We start from the raw sequence: 19,701 nt of genomic DNA on the forward strand, positions 1-19,701 counted from the left end.
TGTATATTAAAATCAGTTATTAAAATTAATTATTAGTATAAAATATTTATTAGAATACAAAATATATATTGAAAATAAATTAAATAAAATATATATATTTATACCTAAATATATAAAATTTAATTACACTAATTTTAATATATAAATAATATTTTTAAATAAAAATATACAAGATAAAACTAAAATGCAACATAAATGTAAACCTAAGTCATTCATTATTAGTATAAAATTAGGAATTTAATTGTGGACCATATGAATAAGTTTTATATAAACAATCAAAGGTATTTTATTGGTAACTAATTTTTATATTTTTTATTTAAAAATTATATAAATACATTAATTTGATTAAATAATCGTATAAATTTTTTTATATAATTAATATATTAAAATTAAATTCTAAAACTATGTGAAATATAAATAAAAAAATAATTAGTAAAAAGTAAAATTTTATTTTCATATACCATAAGTATAAAAAATTTTTAAATAAATAACCAATAATGTATTATTATATATGATTAGATAATCATGTCTTTATCAAATCAAAACTGAACTCAAAAGTAAATAAGAGTTTAAAGTAAATTTTCTAAAATACAAAAAATACAGTATAAAAGCGCAGTCGTTTAGCTTAGCAGCGCGCCACCCCCAATTACAGAGTAGTGCACAAAATACGCAGTTATACCGAACACAAATTAAAAAATAAAACAAAAAAGGAAAAAGAAAAAGAAAAAGGAAAAGAAAAGAAGAACCCTAATGAATGTCTCTTCAACTTCATTATTTTCATCTCATCTGCGGGAACATAATCCTTCAACAAATTTCTGCGCTTGATTGCTCTCTCACTGATTTCAGAGTTCCAATCCCTAACATAAATTTTGCTTCTTTTTCTCAGTGAACAAAATTTCCCCTTCGCTACTGCAGCTGCAACTTTTTAGGGTATCTATGATATCTGGGTATTCGTATTTATATTTATGGTAGCTGTGGAAACTAATCGCGTGATGGAAAGGGAACGAACCCGCAAACGCCCTCGTCTCGCGTGGGACGTGCCTCCACCACCACCACCATCCCAGCAGGTTCCTTCAATTTTCTCGATTAATTGGAAATTGGAGATTTTAGGGTTTTTGGTTTTCAATTGCATGATATGGATATGGAAATTGAGATTGTTCTTGGCTTTCCTTGCAGGCTGAAACGGGTGTGGTTGATGAAGGAATCGAAAAGAGGCACGCCTCGCCTCCAAGAAGGGACGACGATCGTGAAGGCCATTATGTCTTCAATCTTGGCGAAAATCTCACTCCTAGATGTAATTGGCACCTTAATTGCAATTTATATATTTCTTTATTTTGTATCGATTGGTTTGGAAAAAAAATGAACAATTGAGATTCTTTTTATGCATGCTTACAATTGGAAAAACTGAACAATTTATTGGTATTCTATACTTCTGTTTGCTTTTAAAGTTCGTGTCTTTTTAAAAAGTCACTGTAAATATGTTGAAAACTTGAGTCTCCTTCGGTTGTTAGTTTCTTAGTTTTAGATACCATGAACTTCTTTTGTTAAACTATTATTTTATAATTTTAAGTTAGGTTCGTGTAGTTTCAGATAGGGTTTTCATTTATGCTATTCTATCATTTTTTTTTAAACCCTTGTTTTGGGTAAAAATTTCCTCATATTAAGGTCTTGTTGATTTTGACAGATAAAATCCTCAGCAAGATGGGTGAAGGTTAGCGGTCAAGTGTCCTCTGATTCTGAATACAAGATTTTAATTTTTTTGTCACTGTGCTTGTGTCATTCAGCATATTGCTAGTGCTGTAGGCACATTTGGTCGAGTTTTGGAATGTTGGGATCGCCAAGCCAGAGAATACGTTGCTGTCAAGGTAATTAGGAGCATTCGGAAATACCGCGAAGCAGCAATGCTTGAAATTGATGTGCTTCAACGTCTGTCTAAGGGTGAAATAGGAATCTCACGGTAAAGACCCTAACAATGTTAAATGGCTTCCGGATTTGGTACTTCCAAATTTAAGCAACAGTAATATTTACATTAAAGAACATTTCTCTTCTGCAGCTGTGTGCAGATCCGGAATTGGTTTGATTACCGAAATCACATATGCATTGTAAGTATACTTATGATGTGTCTCTAGACAGAATATGTTTGTTCATATATACAAGAAATTTGTCTAGAGTAATTTAGATATTGATCTGGAGATGCCTTTTTTTCCTTTTTAACCCTATGTTTGGGGGAGTCTTCGCAGTGTTTAATGTTAATAGGTGGCTGATTCGATTCTGAGTAATGATGATTTTTTCCCGGTGGTATATGCATGTCTTTATGTTGTTCTGTTATGCTTCTTTCTATTCAGGACATAAGTGAATTGAGTTGTTAAGTTCAGCTATATGGTGGATTGTTTTAAATATGTCCATGTGGGCTTTATTAGTAGATCTGAGAACTAAGCAGAAAAACTCCTTTCAATGCATTTTAATGGTGTTATCAGGTCTTTGAGAAGCTTGGACCAAGCTTATTTGATTTTCTAAAGAGAAATAAATACTGCCCATTCCCTGTGGACCTTGTTCGGGAATTTGGACGACAGCTTTTGGAATCTGTAGCATGTCTGTGGATTATTCTTGGCCTTCAGTTTATTTCTCATGTCTTAATTATTCTGTGGACTATTCTATCAACCAACTCTTTCTCCCTTGGCCTACTTTCTTTGTCCGGGGTGACAGTGTATCTTGGTTGTGTTTGCTTACTCTTGTTTTGTGTGATCTATCCTATTCAGATATGCATGAACTACATCTAATCCACACTGACCTGAAGCCAGAAAATATACTTCTTATTTCTTCTGAATATGTAAAGCTCCCTACCCGTAAGGTATTTGGCATTTTATAGTGCTAACATAATAACCTCTTTTGGATTTGGGTATAGACTCAATTATGACATATTTAAGGAAAATGGTTGAATTGGTACAGAGGATTACCTCAGGTGAAATGCAATTCAGATGCTTGCCCAAGTCTAGTGCCATTAAGCTGATTGATTTTGGTAGTACTGCTTTTGATCATCAGATTCATAACTCCATTGTTTCTACAAGGCATTACAGAGCCCCTGAGATCATTCTAGGTAACTAAATATGGGTTGAGCTGGTGAAAATGTGTTTTGGTTGTTTATTGGTCGGTTGACAGGCAGTCCTTGGGGAAAGAATTATGAATGATGAGTAGTACATTGAAAACGTTAACAACAGCTTACGTTAGGGCATCTGTGCTTAATTCTTCCAGTTCTACTTATGGTTTATTTTTACTTTAGCATTGTGCAATTAACATATTTATTTTTATTCGACCATTAATTTTTAATATGGGATTGATCACTTTAGTAGCTTTCCTATGTTGATGTATTTGAATTTAGGCAATAATGAAACGGTGTCAAGTATGTCTTGCCTGGATGTTATGATTTGGGAGACTTAATAATTATTTTATTTTTTGACTGAGCCTTTTCTCTATATGTAATTATCAATACTAGTACAGTAGTTCTTGAGCCAGAATAAATCATGGCTGTTCCTGTTGACATATTCTCACCTGCATCTGTAACAATAATTGCAGGTATAGGGTGGTCCTACCCTTGTGATTTGTGGAGTGTTGGTTGTATTCTCATCGAACTATTAACGGTGAGTCTTATAACTATCAAGTGTGTTGGACAGGCCTTGAATATGGAAAAGTTGGCCTTAGTGTTCTAAACCTGAAACTTCTTTCAGGGTGAAGCATTGTTTCAAACTCATGAAAACTTGGAACACCTGGCAATGATGGAGAGAGTGCTGGGACCTATACCCGAACACATGGTCCGACGATCTACGTAAGTAGTGAATTTGATTGTGCTCTTAAGTCTTCCCTCCCAAATATACTAATAGGCCTGAGATACATCCAGAGCAACAGTTTCCGAAGTTATGAATGCATAAGCATAATATCATTTACTGACATATCCTTTTGCCCATTTGGTCCTCGCGCAGCCGAGGAGCAGAGAAATATTTCAGGCGTGGAGCAAGACTAAATTGGCCTGAAGGAGCTGTTTCAAGGGAAAGCATCCGTGCTGTTAAGAAGCTCGATCTTCTTGAGGTTTGTTTTGTTTCCTTACCCAAACCAGTATATGTGACTGCTTGGCTTAAATCTTCAACCCATTATTGGTTCATGGTTTAAAAAACAAGGTGAAAATTATCATGGATGACTCATCAACACACAGCTCATCCATGAAAAACTTCACCTTATTATCCCATTGCCAATTATACCCTATTAAAAAAAAGAAAGAAAAAGAACATTACCTCATTACCTGTAATGACAAATAAATATGCTTTACAGGATATTGTATCAAGCTGTGTGGATTCTTCAAGATCATCTTTAACTGATTTGTTACATGGCTTATTGACTTATGATCCGAATGAACGCCTAACAGCTCGACAAGCCCTTGATCATCCCTTCTTTAGAAATCCAACTTAAGAAGAATCCCAACTTGACATGTACTATGCTTTGGAATTATGAATATCATCTTGAAGATTGTATGCTGGTCAGCTACAACTTAGTTTTGCATGTATCGATCAATCATTCAATTTTGTTGTTTTCAATCACCACCAAAAAATATGTTTCCTAATAATTCCTTGCTCCTGTTTTGTTTTCCCAAGTTTTGATAATTCCAAGGATTCAACCTTTTGTGTTTTAATAATCTAATCCGTTTGCATTGGAATATAGAGAAGGTAAAATGAAAATAATAGAAAAATAAAATAGAATGGATTATGCCGAGTCCTGTGCTTCCATGGCCTTTAGGCTTTGGTATTCATTGAAAGATCTCTAAAGGAGTGAATGGTCTATTAAAAATTGGAAGTAACGTTTCATTATTTAATTTTAATCACCACTTATTTATCATCATATACTTTTAACATTTAATAATAATATGGTTAACCAACAAAAACTTGCTCAAAATATTCTAGCACTGACAAAAATTACTTCAATTTTATTATCGACAAAAATACAGGTTTCATCCTCAGTAAAAAGTGCAGCAACTCTTCTCTGGTTTTGTAAGTTGAAAAAAAAGGCCAATTTGTAGGAACCTATTTTGCATGAATTTGATCCTAGTTCAGAAATTAAAAGTATGATTAAGAAATTTATCTTCAGCAATTCTCTTCAATAAGTCAGAGGAAATGACATTCATGAAGGCGTGGTGTTAATTATGATTTTGCATTACCAATAATCTCCACAAGAACATAGACCGTTCTCAAATCTGTGGAACCTATTTGCATCTCTCACCACAAATACAATCTTCAAAACCTTAGAGAGACCCTTGATGAAGGTATGGCAGTCACCACAAACCCTCAAATTCTTGAAAATCCTAACCATCCTCTCTCCTTTTACCCCACCACTGACCAAAACCAATCCAATAGCCAATTTCTCACTATGGTACCTCAAACTCTCCACCTTTGATTCCTCTTCAACATCATGCAATGCAAAATTCATATTATGAACATACCCTATTTCCTCCTTCATCCTCTTCTCCATTTCTCTCAACACTTGATGAATCTTCTCTATGAGTGTATGTGTGCTATCTCCATTGAAGAAAATGTGGATTTCCTTATTTATTTCTACCCAACTTCGCCCCGCCTCTTTCTTCAATCCCTTCCTCTTCACTTTCTCTCTTATCTTCTCGCTTTCATTCCAATATCCTGCATCAGCATACATGTTTGACAACATGACATAGTTCACTGGATTATTACCATCCATTCTCAATAATATCTCTCCCACTTTTTCACCCATCTCCATCTCCCCATGCATTCTACAAGCACTAAGTAGTGTCTGCCATATACCGGTATTTGGCTTCAAGGGCATCGTCTCAATGAGCTCCTTCGCGTCGTTTAAGCGCCCGGCACGTCCAAGGAGATCAACCATGCAAGCATAATGCTCTACTTGTGGTTTGAAATGGGGATTGCTAAGGAAACTGGAGAAGTATTGTTGTCCTTCTTTGATGAGTCCTGTATGGCTGCAAGCTGAGAGCACAGCTAAGTATGTCACACTGTCAGGTTCGATTCCATGAACTTGCATTTCGGCGAAAAGTTTAACTGCCTTGTAACCTATACCATGTTTACCGTAACCAGTAATCATAACCGTCCACGAAACAACATTCCTTGTTGGCATCTCTCTGAAAAGTGCATCTGCCTCGTCTGTTAATCCGCATTTCATGTACATATCTAAAACTGAATTTGCCACTGATGCTTCTAATCCGAATGGTACTTTGATGGCGTAAGCGTGCATTTGCTTCCCCTGCAACACAAGGGCGAAATCAGCAAACACACCTATGAGACTTGAGAGCACAAACCCATCCACCTTATGTCTGCTCTCTCTCAACTGATGAAACAAGTTTATGGACTCTTGCAAATTGTCTTCTTGAGCATAGCCAAGAATAAGTGTGCTCCAAGGTACCACATTCTTATGTTCAATTTGATCGAACACCTTCCTAGCTTTGGCTGTGTGTCTGCATTTGACATAAAAATCAACCAGAGCACCTGCGACAGTTGATTGAGCCAAGTATGAAGATCCTTGTCTGATTAAGGCAGCATGTATTTGCGATCCTTCAGCGACCATGCCAACACAACTACATGCCTTTAAAGTACTTGAATATGTATATTCATCAGGAACTTCTCCCTTTTCTTGCATCTCCCTAAACAGATTCAAAGCCCCTTCACCATTTCTCTCATGGGTGTATCCGGCAATCATTGCATTCCAACTCACAAGGTTCCTCACTGGCATAGCATCGAACATCTTAGCTGCCTCGCCAACCCGTCCCCACTTGGAATACATGTCAATAATCGAATTTCCCACGACAGGCGCAAAATCAAGATTGGATTTTGCACAAACCCCATGAATCTGCATTCCATTCTGAGGTACACCCAAAACCGTTGAAGCTTTTAGAGCAGTAGAAAGTGTGAACTCATTAGGCTTAATACTAGATAGCCCCATTTTAGAGAATAACACTAAAGAGGCATTGGGATCACCATTTTGCAAATAACCACACATCAGAGCCGTCCAAGACACCACATTTCTTTGTGGCATTTTATCAAACACCAAACATGCCAATTTCATAGTGCCACATTTTGCGTACATATCAATGAGATTATTGTTCGGAACCAAATCAAACCCTAACCCTAGCTTCTCCATAACCCCATGTAGCTGCTTCCCCTGATCAATCAAACGGTACCTTGAACACTTCTTCAATACCTCAGTGAATCGGTAACACATGCTAGAATATGGGAACGAGAACCGCGCAATTTCTCGTGCGAGAGCTCGAGAACCGCTTCGTCCCCGCGGTGAAAAACTGCGCGAGAATATCGGAATTGAAGAAGATTCACGCACACGTCGTGAAGCTTTCGCTATCACAGAGCAACTTTGTGATTACAAAAATGTTGGATTGTTGCGACAAATTCAGTAATGTAAATTATGCCACCTTGCTATTCGAGCAACTCGTGGAGCCAAACGTGTTCTCTTACAACGCAATCATCAGAGCCTTAACGCACAATCAAGAACACTACCTAGCAATCACAGTGTTCAAGAGAATTCTGATGAGGGAAGAAAGGATTTCAGATAAAGTTCCGATTTTGCCCAATGAATTCACGTTCCCGTTTGTGATAAAGTCGTGTTCGGTGCTCTCATTGCGGTGTCTTGGTGAAGAGATTCATGGGCAGGTTTGGAAATTTGGGCTGAAGTCAAATTCTGTGACCGAGAATGCACTGATTGATATGTATACGAAATTCGGTGATCTGAGGAATGCACATAAGGTGTTTGAGGAAATGACTGAGCCAGATGCTGTTTCCTGGAATGGCTTGATCTTTGGGTATGCTAGGTTGGGGCAGATGGAGAGTGCAAGGGTGCTGTTTGATGAAATGCCTTGTAGAACAATTGTTTCTTGGACTGCAATGATATCCGGGTACTGCGGAATAGGGTGTTATGGTGATGCATTGGACATCTTCAGGAGGATGCAAATGGTGGGCATTGAGGCTGATGAGATTAGTGTTATAACTGTTTTGCCTGCTTGTGCACACCTTGGAGCTCTTGAGGTTGGGAAATGGATTCATATGTACTCAGGTAAAAACGGGTTTCTTCAGAAAACCGGCATCTGCAATGCACTGGTTGAAATGTATGCTAAGTGCGGTTGCATTGATGAAGCAATGAGCTTGTTTGATCAAATGGTTGAGAAGGATGTGATTTCTTGGAGTACCATGATTGGAGGGCTAGCTAATCATGGGAAAGCTCATGCATCAATTGAGCTGTTTCGGAAAATGCAGAAGGCGCAAGTTACACCAAATGGGATAACTTTTCTTGGTGTTTTGTCAGCTTGCACTCATGCAGGGTTTTGGAATGAGGGGTTGAAATATTTTGATGTCATGAGGTTGGAGTATCATATAGCCCCTGAAATTGAGCACTATGGTTGCTTGGTTGATCTTCTAGGACGTTCTGGGCAGCTCGAGCAGGCCCTTGACGCAATATCTAAGATGCTAATGAAGCCAGATTCAAGGATATGGAACTCCTTGTTAAGCTCTTGCAGGATTCATCGCAATCTTGGGATTGCTGTGGTTGCAATGGAACAGCTTTTGGAGCTTGAGCCAGAGGAATCCGGAAACTATGTTTTGCTTGCTAACATATATGCAGAACTTGGCAAGTGGGAAGGTGTATCAAATGTTAGGAAACTCATTAGAAGCAAGGGGATAAAGAAAACGCCAGGGTGTAGCATGATTGAGGTTGACAATGTGGTTCAAGAGTTTGTATCAGGTGACGATTCAAAACCCTTCTCACAAGATGTGTTTTCGATCCTAGAAGTCCTGGTTTTACACCAAACTAGAACTAATGATTTGATGGAGGATGTCACAGAAGATGCAAGTCAACTCTGGTGAAATTTAGCATAAGGTTTGTTTTTTCACCCTGCAAAGTGAACATCTTTTGAGTTTGCATAAATTACTCTAGTCGACTTAGCTAAAGTGATGAATCATATTGGTGGCGAACATACAGAAGCAAAACTGTTACTGATGAAATAGAGCTGGTTGAATCCTGAAAGAAACTCATAATTTTCCTTACAATGGTGAATGGGTTCAGATCAACATGAAAAATAAACATACAACAAATTGAAGATACTAAAGGCCACATAACCCTTTTGTAGCTAACCGTTTACCTATAAAGGAGCCAAACCAATCTAATTCCTATCACTTAGCGACTATTTTTTACTTTCCAAATTCCACCAAAAGATTGTGCAGCCAAAGTTTATGAAGTTTTATCAGATGGCACAATGCGCCTGAATACGGCCTGGAAGGTTTGCCCCCCATTTCTTGCAACTTTTTGACCTTCTTCAGTTGCAGAACTCAAAAGCTTCACAACTGGATCTGCTTCAAGTTCTTTCTCAGTCAAGGCTTCAAACATGGGGTGATTCTCCAGACAAGATTTCATCCAGTCCCCAAGCTCTTCAACATCTGTAATTGTGTATATAATTCCACCAGCCTTAAGAACATAAGCATATTCATCTAGCAAGAATGGGCTGATAACCCTTCGGCGGTGATTCTTCTCTTTAAAATGAGGATCAGGAAACAAGAAAAACATCTTTGTGAGCTGTGCTTTCTCAAAATAATTAGGAATGTACTTCATTGAGTTAGTCCGCACCACAGAAACATTTTGGTATTGACCTGGATTTGCTACCCTTAGAGATAGAATCCGTTCCTTGACATACTCAGTCACTTTATCTCTAAGCTCCATTCCAATCATCAGTGTTTCTGGGAAAAGTGTTGAAAGACTAATGAGCAGCCCTCCAAAACCACAGCCAATATCAGCAAACTGGATCTTTCTAGAACCATCGGCTTGATCAGACGATGGAAAGATCTGAGGGTAATGGAGGGAATAGTCAAACTGACTGGGGGATATTGGCACAGGGAAGTGAGAGTCACTCAGTGGATTGCTGTGTGCTCGTGCTCGGTAGAAGCGCTTTCGTGGCAAACCAGTTGACTTGCTGATAGTTGCTTTTACCTCAGTCTCTGGCATGTCTATTTATTCAAACTGCAGGATGGTAAAAGCACAAATTTTATTAATTATATTGGTAACTGATAAAGCAACACATTTTTTTGCCACAGAACCTAAGTACAAATACAGGGTAAAATACTTATATTCAAATTTTAGGTTTTGATAACTTTTTATGTCATTTTGTTTCAATCAGGCATCTAGATTGCAGGCAAACAAAATGATGCTTATACTAACAACTAACAACATAGTCAAAAGACATGATATTAAGTTGATTGTAAATTGAAATTGAGATGCAAGTTTCAACAAACAAACTGTTTTCTCTGTTCTCAAGCGGATACTATAACACAGAAAATCAAAGATAAAAGGAATATCATGCAGTATTATGAGCAGAAGATCACTGACCATAGATGCATATTTCAAAGCAAAACATCTGTTAAAAGATATTGTTAAGATGATAACATTAGCTAACAGTCCTGCTAGTGCTACATCAATACATCATAGGCATATTGAGAGCGCAGATTCAAGGCTCTTCCTATTATTTACCATTACCTATCAACTGAAAATTGACCACATTTTCCACAAGTAAATATATCATCCTAAACATTTTCCCAAATACTAAATGAAATAAAGAGTGGATACTTCTAATATCTTGAAATCTAAAAAAAGCAATCAATCTTCTTTCATTAATGATTAAGAGGATATTTAGAATGACAAAAAAATTTCTCTTTAAACTTCGGATAACTGCTATGTATCTGGATAATTACCTACATCATAAGGGCATGAAAAATGAAATTTTCCTGAAAGAAAAAATACATTTTTTTAAAAAAAAGATAGAGTATTAGAGTTTGAAACTAATATAAACATAAACTAAACATAAGTAAACTACAATGATAATGCAGCCCAAACTATATATAAGAGAGAAAACGAAAAATTAAACAAAGGGCGACGAAAATGGGAACAAAAAATGGCAGTAAGATTTGAACAAAATACAAATCAACCTCGTAGGAATTATGACGAACAGGTGGTGTGCGTGCTAAATCCATCAAAAAACAATTACACAAACACAAAGACCAACACAAACAAATCGCAATCCCAAACTCAAAAGTGAAATCACAAGAATCAAAATTGGATGCAGAGAATTTTCGCCATCACAAGCACACACACACAAAAAAAAAAAAAAAAAAAAAAAAAAAAAGAGTTGAGGCTAAGTAGAGAGTACCTAAAAGAATGGAATGAAGACAGAAACTATTGAAGCGTTCAAAGATTTTCAATGAATGCAGTGACTTTGTTGTTGTGGGAGCAGTTTCGGTGGCAACAAGCGGAGAAAGTGGAAAATGAGAACATCACAGAAACAAAGAGGTTTTTGAAGCAGAACACCAGAGTGGGAAACTCCATAACAATGTTTTTGGGCTCACATAGGTACTGGGCCTCAACTAGGCCCATTTATTTCCTATTGGCCCTTCTGATTTTCAACTTTTATTTATTTAAAAAAAAAGAAAAAGTTCAGGAAATAATTAAAAATTTAGTAATTCGAATTTCGTTTTGTATAAGCAACAAATTTATTCACTAATAATAAATTTTTCAATAGAATTCAAATTCGCAACAAATTTAGTCTTTAATCTGCCTAACTAATCTTTTATTATAAAATTATTTTGTTTAACACTATTTTTTTGAAGATATATAATTTAGAATTAGCATTTAAAATTTAAGATTTATACTTTATGACTTAAAATTAGAATTTAAAATTTAAAATTTAAAAATATTAACTCATTAGTTGATTTAATAAATTTGAGTTAGTTAAATGATTAATTAATTTGTCTACTTAATAAATATTAGAGATTAAAATTTTGTTTTGTATATATAATTTAGTAACCACTAATAAATTTAGTAACCACTAATACAATATATATTAGTTTTTCACTGTATCTTTCAATTTAATAGGTCATAGAATAATTTAGGTTTAATTACTCTGATGGTCCCTATAGTTTCACCAAATTTTTAATTAGGTCCCTATACTTTTTTTCCTTTTAATTTGGTCCCTATACTGCTTTAATTTTGTAATTAAGTCCTTCCTAATGTAAAAAATATTAGAGTTAACTGAATATTTTTTTACAAATTGAAGATATTTATAATTAAAAACTTAATTAAATTTTTGACCGCATGTATTTTGGTAAAAATATTATCTTAATTTTAACATTTTTAACATGAAAAGGACGTAATTACAAAATTAAAAGCAGTGTAGGGACCCAATTGAAAGGAAAAAAAGTATAGGGACCTAATTAAAAATTTGGTGAAACTATAGGGACCAACAGAGTAATTAAACCTAAATTATTCTATGACCTATTAAATTGAAAGATACAGTGAAAAACTAATATATATTGTATATCTAAATTATATTTTATAATAACTCTTAGGGGATGCTAAATACAAGTTTTATATGATTAAATAAAGGATTTTTATGGTTGACGGACAAAAGTATCCTTTAACTGTTTATGATTATGCATGGTTGATTCAAGCAAAAAATTAAACAAATCTTTGTCCCTTAAGGCATTATTGCATTAACCATAAAAACATAAACGAACCTGCTACACATACAAGCAAAAAGGCCCTACAAGTTTTACAAGTTCCCAACCCACACTTCATTCACACGCGCACTCATCTCTCTTTGAATGGAACGTAAACTACACGCGCCCCACTCAACGGTTGCTCTTCGCAAAATAGCGCTCCTTAATGGCGCACTCTTCCACTTCTCCAAGCCCTTCGAAGAAAACATAAACCGTCCGTTTTCGAGTAACATTCCAAACTGCAGAGATAGGACTCGTCACGAAGATTAGAACTCTCCATCAACACAACATAGAACTCTCGATCAACAATCTCCAGAAAAAACAAAGTTATAATACTCAAGGTACATTACGTTACTATTTTACTCATATTGTATATTTTCTACATTTCAAAAACGAAGAACTAGGTTTTACTGTTCTTCTACGTTCTTCTAGGTTTTACTGTTCTTCTTGTTCTAGGTCTCATTTTACAGTTTTTAATGTTCTACTTGTTCTAGGTTTTACTGTTATTCTTGCTTCTAGGTTATTCTGTTCTTCTTAGTTGTTCTAGATGTTACTGTTCTTGTTGTTCTAGTTCTTTTGGTAACTGATTTTTGGGAGTATATTGCGTGATTTGGTGGGTGTATATTGAGTATTTTATTGGGTGTATATAGCATAATTTGTTGGGTGTATATTTCTGAATTGATATACTGTAATATAGTCAACAGTTGCAACTGTTCTAATATTTGCTTGTGCATGGGTGTATATTGCTTGACCTTGTAATGTTGCTTGACCTTGTATATTAATGCATGTTTGAGTGATATCTTACTGATATCTATGGGTGTATCTGACTCATATCTACGGGTGTATCTTACTGATATCTATGGCTGTATTTTTCATTTTAGAAAAAACGGCAGGCAGAAACCAAGCTGAAAAAAATGTAAGAACATGTTATTATTCTTGTTGTTCTAGTTCTTTTGGTAACTGATTTTTTGGAGTATATTGCGTGATTTGGTGGGTGTATATTGAGTATTTTGTTGGGTGTATATTTCTGAACTGATATACTGTAATATAGTCAACAGTTGCAACTGATTGCTTGACCTTGTAATGTTGCTTGACCTTGTATATTAATGCATGTTTGAGTGATATTTTACTGATATTTATGGGTGTATCTGAATCATATCTATGGGTGTATCTTACTGATATCTATGGGTGTATTTTTCATTTCAGAAAAAACGGCAGGCAGAAACCAAGCTGAAAAAAATGTAAGAACAAATATACGTCTTAGATGAAATCAGTTTTATATAATAGAAATATATCTGACTATAATTTTGCTTTGTTTACAGCAAATCAAAGACCTTAAGTGTGCAACACATTTGTTAAGTGAGAAATTCAGAAACATGAGCGAGGAGAAGAAAACAATTGTTAGAGATTTGGGATTTGGTGGCCTGATGCACATCCCGCCGCTAAGGGTGTATCACCAAATTGTCAGATAGATTCTAAGGATATTGACACTGATTAATGTAAATGTTATATAGTCCTGTAACAAATTGAACACATGCTGTAAAAATTTTTCAATTATAATCCAGTTTATTATAAAATTTCTTTCAATAATTAAACTCTCTCTGTTGTATTCAAAATGTATGAATTACAGGTACTATAATATGAAGAAAAATATCAAATCTAATATACACCCATAACCTGCCATTTTTTACACCTAAAGAAAGTTGAATATACACCCAAAAATCTATCCCCCTAATGCTTTATTCCTAAAACCCTAAACCCTAAACACTTAAATCCTAAATCCTAAACCCTAACCCCTAATCCGTAAACCCTAAAACCTAAACCGTAAATCCTAAAACCCTAAAACCCTTAAACCGTTGTAAAAAAAAAATAAACAGTATTTTATAACATAAAAACAAGATTCTGAAGTATATATATGTATATATATGTAAAATGTAAAATACAAGAAAATTCAGAAATACACCCAAAAGAACACTACTTTTACACCCAAAAGAATGCATGCTCTCGCTCCTTTGTATGCTTCTCATCCCTGCCCAAAAGTGGTGATCCAGATAGATTAGAACCTATATATGACGGTCTTCATAGAGATCTACAGAATACACCCAAACACAGACTATAAATACACCCGAAAAAAAATTAAATTTACACCTCTGCTGCAGATTTTAAACAAACATTACCTGAAAGCCACTTGTTGTCCACAAGACCAAAATTCAGCAGAAAATCATTCCAATTCCTATCAAATGAGTCTTTAAGCACACCCACGCTTCTCGCACTTCTCTCGTAATGTAATTCCTCACATCCTTTTCAATAAAATTTAACTCGCGATGACCCCCGGCAGCCGCAACAAATGATTGGTAAGTTTTGCTTGGTCTAATACCAGCCTTCTCGTTATTCTCTATTGTACGACGAATGGACATGCTTAGTTCCCTGTGCTGTTTGAGATATTTTAGATTTCCATTTTCCCTCTCTGCTACATGTAATCAATTGATTCTTAATCTCGTTTCCCTTCCTATTTGTGCTCCGAACTCTTGTAGAAAAATCTGCAGCCTTGGCATAGTTTCTGTAAAATTTTCCAGCATCTTCAAGGGTGGTAAAGGTCATTCCAACCTTCGGAACAAACTGGTCATCAACAACAGAGAGAGGCTGCAGAATACACCATGTCAAAAACTAAAAATACACCCAATCACGTCTGATATAATACACCCGAACCGAAACAACTCAACTAAAATAACAAAAAAAAAACCATAAACTGTAAATACACAGGCTGCAGAATACACCATGTCAAAAACTAAAAAACACACCCAATCATGTCTGATATAATACACCCGAACGACAACAACTCAGCTAACATAACAGAAAAGGCATAAACTGTAAATACACCCACACTTCGCGCAAAAATACACCCAAAAAAGTTCTGATCTACACCCGAGCGTCTGCTATAAATTCCAGATAATTAATCAAAACTAATACATTACATTCAATCCACATATTCATGTTAACGTGTTAGTTTCACAGTCAATGTTCACGAATTATTCAGCTACACAATGCTATTCAAATGACTGCAACAAAATTCAGAGTATGTAAATCAAACCTCAAGAACTTTGTTAGATTCAAATTCATAATCCACTTCGCCCTGATTCAGCTGACAATCTGAAGTTGAATCATCCATAATCTTCAAAACGAGTTCAAACTTTGATTTCAGAAAACAACAAATCAAATAGAAAACGAAACTCGAGTTGCACAGAGAGAAGAACTAACGTAAATGACGAAGAACATACCAGTGAGAAAGGAGAGGAAAAGAACGATCAAGAAGAAGAAGGGAAGACGCGCGAGAAGAAGAACGAGCAAATCTGAAAATAAGAAGAACGGAGAAGGAAACAAATCTTTTAAATTTAGTAGTTATATATACGCGGGATCTTATATAGCGCGTATATTAGACGTATGTGTAGCAGCGCGTTTTTTGGGTTTATTCCTTAATGAACTTGTAAAGCATACAAGCCCTAATAGCTTGTATGCGGAGCTTTTCTGAAACATAAAATATCCAATTAGTTGCATATACATACCATCAGTTTTGTCGAAGGAGAGACATTTCGATGAATTATCGTATCTATGTGAGACATATTTTGAATATAATATTTATTAATATTCATCTGATACGTATATTTGTTGTGTCCAACTGTATTTTAATAAAAAATAAAAAAAAAATTTTGGACACGTGTAGACACACCTAAATACTATTATATATCCGTATATCCAGTCTTATTTTCAACATATATTCTCAAAATAAATTTAGATATAGTATATATTATTTATTAAAACAAAAAATATTTTAAATACTTGATATAATTAAAATAAGATATTAAAAATAATTAAAAATTTTAATTTATATTTTAATATTAATAAAATATCAAAACATTATTATGATTTATCTAAAAAATATTTTATATTTTATATATATACGTGTTCTCGTATCATATAAAATTTTAAAATTTGCATATCAATATGTCTTGTATCGTATCGTATCCCGTGTCCGTATCAGTATCCGTGCATTATAGATTCTGTGAGTGTTTAAATTGTAGCTGTGATTAAAATTATTGTTATTGTCTTTCAGTAAAAAAAAAATGAAGATCGCTATATATAAAAAATAAACATAAAACCAATGCAGTGGACAGCACATCAACAATAGCCTCAATTTGCAACTCCAAGAAACGTGTCCTCTAGATTGATATTGGGAGTTTCATGCACATTATTAGTAGGGTTAAACTTGTAATTCTCTTTTTGTTCCCAACCTAACATATCTCATCATCATATATATACAAGGAAACCCACACCATATATAGTAGCTGCAGATTCAAATATCGACAAGACTTTTCAGCCAATATTTCTATAAAGTTTGGCTTCTATGAATAATACAAAGAATTATCACTGCTACAAGAAATATATATAATATATATATAAGACAATAATTTATTAATTTGTAACGTAGTATTGCTGTTTCTTTTTATCCTAGCATTAATTCAATCCCACTTAGGTATATTTTGAATGCTCTACAACTATTAAAAAAATGGTATATTATGAACATATTTCTAGCCAAACAACTACCCTTTGAATAATTTGTATCCTTTTTGGAAACAATAATAATAATTATCACCCCAATTTACTTTTCTTGCATCCTATATATAACTATTACTGTATATGCTTAACAACTTTCAATAATAATGTAATTTGAATCAAGTTGGGTTAATTTAATAGTTAGTTTATTAATCCGTTTAAATAAATGTTGGGAGTTCGAATCCTATTTTATACATACAGCAACTCATTGACTAATAATAAATTTTTTAAATAAAACTCAGATCTACGATATATTAATATTTCATCTGTCAAATTAAAAAATATTGTAAGAACTAAATAATAATATAATTTGATATTAGTGTATTATTAATTAAAGAAAGTTAAAGCTATCTAGCTTAATGATCATGTCATTATGAAAGTTCTATTGGTAAGTTGCAACCCTACTTTATTTTATTTTTGAAGTGATTGACAAGTAACATAAACATGCATATAACCTTTCACACATAATAATTATCTAGGGTTAGGGTTAGGGTTCTTCTTCTTTGCTTTTTCCTTCTTTTTAGTGACAAATGCGCGTCAACTACTTCACCATTAATATGGACAAAGTCGTTGATAGATAGATAAAGTAAATTAAATTAACCTTGATTGAGAAAGGTAATATATATGAATATATCTATATATATTACGTAAGTAGATTAAATTATGATATGTAATTTAATGTTTGAATGGAACAGATAAAAGTAGTTAATCTTTTCTATTTTTATTATTATGTGTTGGTAGATAATAACAATAAAATTCAATTAATAATGTAATCCATAAGGGGAGCCAATTGGGGCTGGTCACAGTCTCGATCTCTTAAGACTCTAAAGAATCCTTCTAAATTTGTAGTGATTTTATCTAAAGCAACTAAATATAACAAATGAATTTTTAATATATAATTAATAAAAAAGGGAAATGAGTAAGGGTGTAATAAAAATTCTAGTTGATAAGAAATTTTAGTACAAAGTCGTTTCATAGCAAATTGTATTTAGATTTGACACCCTATAAAAGAGGTTGGATATCTTGGCAAAAATAATGTTCTATATATATCCGATGCATGCAATTATGTCCAAATTTGATCAAGTCAGCAAAGTATATAGCAAAACATTTTTTGGACTTTTGCTTCCATACGAGAATATTTCTGTTAGGGTATAATTAGAATTAATTAGCATCAATTATAATTATTTAGTATATTTATTATAAGATATTACGTTTTTATTATTTTGATTCTTTTAATATCTATATATAATTTTATATATTGTATTATTCTTCAACTTACTGAATAATAGACAATCTTTTTTTTCAGATTATTCTCTATTTTCTAATATGATATCAGAGTATAGATTTTTTTTCCATAAAAAATCGTTCCTAACCTTTTATGTTTTTCTTCTTTCGACAGTCTCTTTGTACTTGTTTTCGATCTCTTTCTCGATGTTTTTCTTTGTCAATGACCACATCATTCTCTTCGTCCCATCGTCCTGAGTCCAACGAGCCTAACCACGTCGCTAGAAACGCCCTGATGCGCCGTCGCAAACTCCCTACCTGCCATCACCTCTTCTTCCTTCCAAACGCATCTAGAACCGTTGATCTGCATCCAAGATCAACGCTCCAGAACTGTCCACATGTCGAAGACCAGTAGCTTCAGTCAACCCGTGTTTTAGCCCGTGTGTCGCCCCGACCTGTCGCCAGATCCGCACTCTAGCTCACCGCCGTGTCAGCCTTGACGTGTTTTCTTCCTCCAATCCGGCGTCGCCACGTGGTGGACAATGAGACCCTTCTTAAGGTTTTTTTTATGAATTCTTTTTTATTTTGCTCACCGTTTTCTTGATTTTTGTCTCGATTTTGCAGTTTTTTTTCTCTCTTTTTTTGTCTCTACTATTATGGAAAAAATCAAAATTTTCCCTACAGAGAGGAAGGATAAATTTTGCCAAAACTGTCATCATTTTGGTTACCTACTCCCAAACTACCCCTCTATTGAATGTTGAAAATGCAAGTAGAAATGATATATTAGCTTCAATTGCCCAATATTGTTTTGCCATTATTGCATTGAGACATTTGATTATTACCTGTCCTACTTGTCCACCACGTCCTGATCAAATCAAGTATCTTTCTCGTCCCAATTCTCCAAGAATGTGCCTGCTTTTGCTGCTGATGCTGCTGCTACTACTGAATCTACCAGCTCTATTTCTCTCAACTTGGTTCTTGTCTCTCTATCTGATATTGACTCTCTTCTTAAGCATCTTCTTTTCTTTTTTGGTAATACTCCTGCTGCTTTTTTCACCTTTTCAGGTAATTCTAAATGGCATCTTAATTCTGGTTGCTTTAATCACATGTCTCTTTTGCTTTATCTTTTCTCGTTTGTGTCTACTACTACAAATACACCATCAGTCAGCACTACTAATGGTTCTCTCTTGCATGCGAGACATAAGGATTTTATTTCATAGTTAAATCTTAATCTTCCTGATACTCATTTTATTCCAAAACTAAACTTTAATCTTATTTCTGTTGGTCAACTTGT

General features: G+C 34.4%; 4 protein-coding genes across 4 annotated transcripts; 2 read left to right on the plus strand and 2 right to left on the minus strand.

The window, feature by feature from the left end:
* The first annotated feature begins 633 nt into the window (after positions 1-633).
* Positions 634-4,615, plus strand: LOC112784534 (serine/threonine-protein kinase AFC3). Its single transcript, XM_025827773.3, has 12 exons — positions 634-1,067; positions 1,177-1,294; positions 1,685-1,711; positions 1,804-1,957; positions 2,054-2,102; positions 2,478-2,592; positions 2,760-2,851; positions 2,950-3,097; positions 3,574-3,638; positions 3,726-3,823; positions 3,978-4,083; positions 4,324-4,615. The coding sequence occupies exons 1-12, from the start codon at positions 966-968 to the stop codon at positions 4,459-4,461; spliced, it is 1,212 nt and encodes a 403-aa protein (XP_025683558.1). The 5' UTR covers positions 634-965; the 3' UTR covers positions 4,462-4,615.
* A 545-nt stretch (positions 4,616-5,160) lies between these two features.
* Positions 5,161-7,248, minus strand: LOC112784532 (putative pentatricopeptide repeat-containing protein At3g15130). Its single transcript, XM_025827771.3, has one exon. The coding sequence runs from the start codon at positions 7,246-7,248 to the stop codon at positions 5,200-5,202; it is 2,049 nt and encodes a 682-aa protein (XP_025683556.1). The 3' UTR covers positions 5,161-5,199.
* Positions 7,249-7,256: 8 nt separating this feature from the next.
* Positions 7,257-10,046, plus strand: LOC112784533 (pentatricopeptide repeat-containing protein At2g20540). Its single transcript, XM_025827772.3, has one exon. The coding sequence runs from the start codon at positions 7,257-7,259 to the stop codon at positions 8,895-8,897; it is 1,641 nt and encodes a 546-aa protein (XP_025683557.1). The 3' UTR covers positions 8,898-10,046.
* On the minus strand, positions 9,024-10,029 carry LOC112784535 (tRNA (guanine-N(7)-)-methyltransferase). Its single transcript, XM_025827774.3, has one exon. It carries the CDS (start codon positions 10,027-10,029, stop codon positions 9,262-9,264), a length of 768 nt encoding a protein of 255 aa, XP_025683559.1. The 3' UTR covers positions 9,024-9,261.
* Positions 10,047-19,701: the final 9,655 nt, after the last annotated feature.

This window comes from Arachis hypogaea, chromosome 20 (genome assembly GCF_003086295.3).
Source record: "Arachis hypogaea cultivar Tifrunner chromosome 20, arahy.Tifrunner.gnm2.J5K5, whole genome shotgun sequence".
NCBI classification, from domain to species: Eukaryota; Viridiplantae; Streptophyta; class Magnoliopsida; order Fabales; family Fabaceae; genus Arachis; species Arachis hypogaea.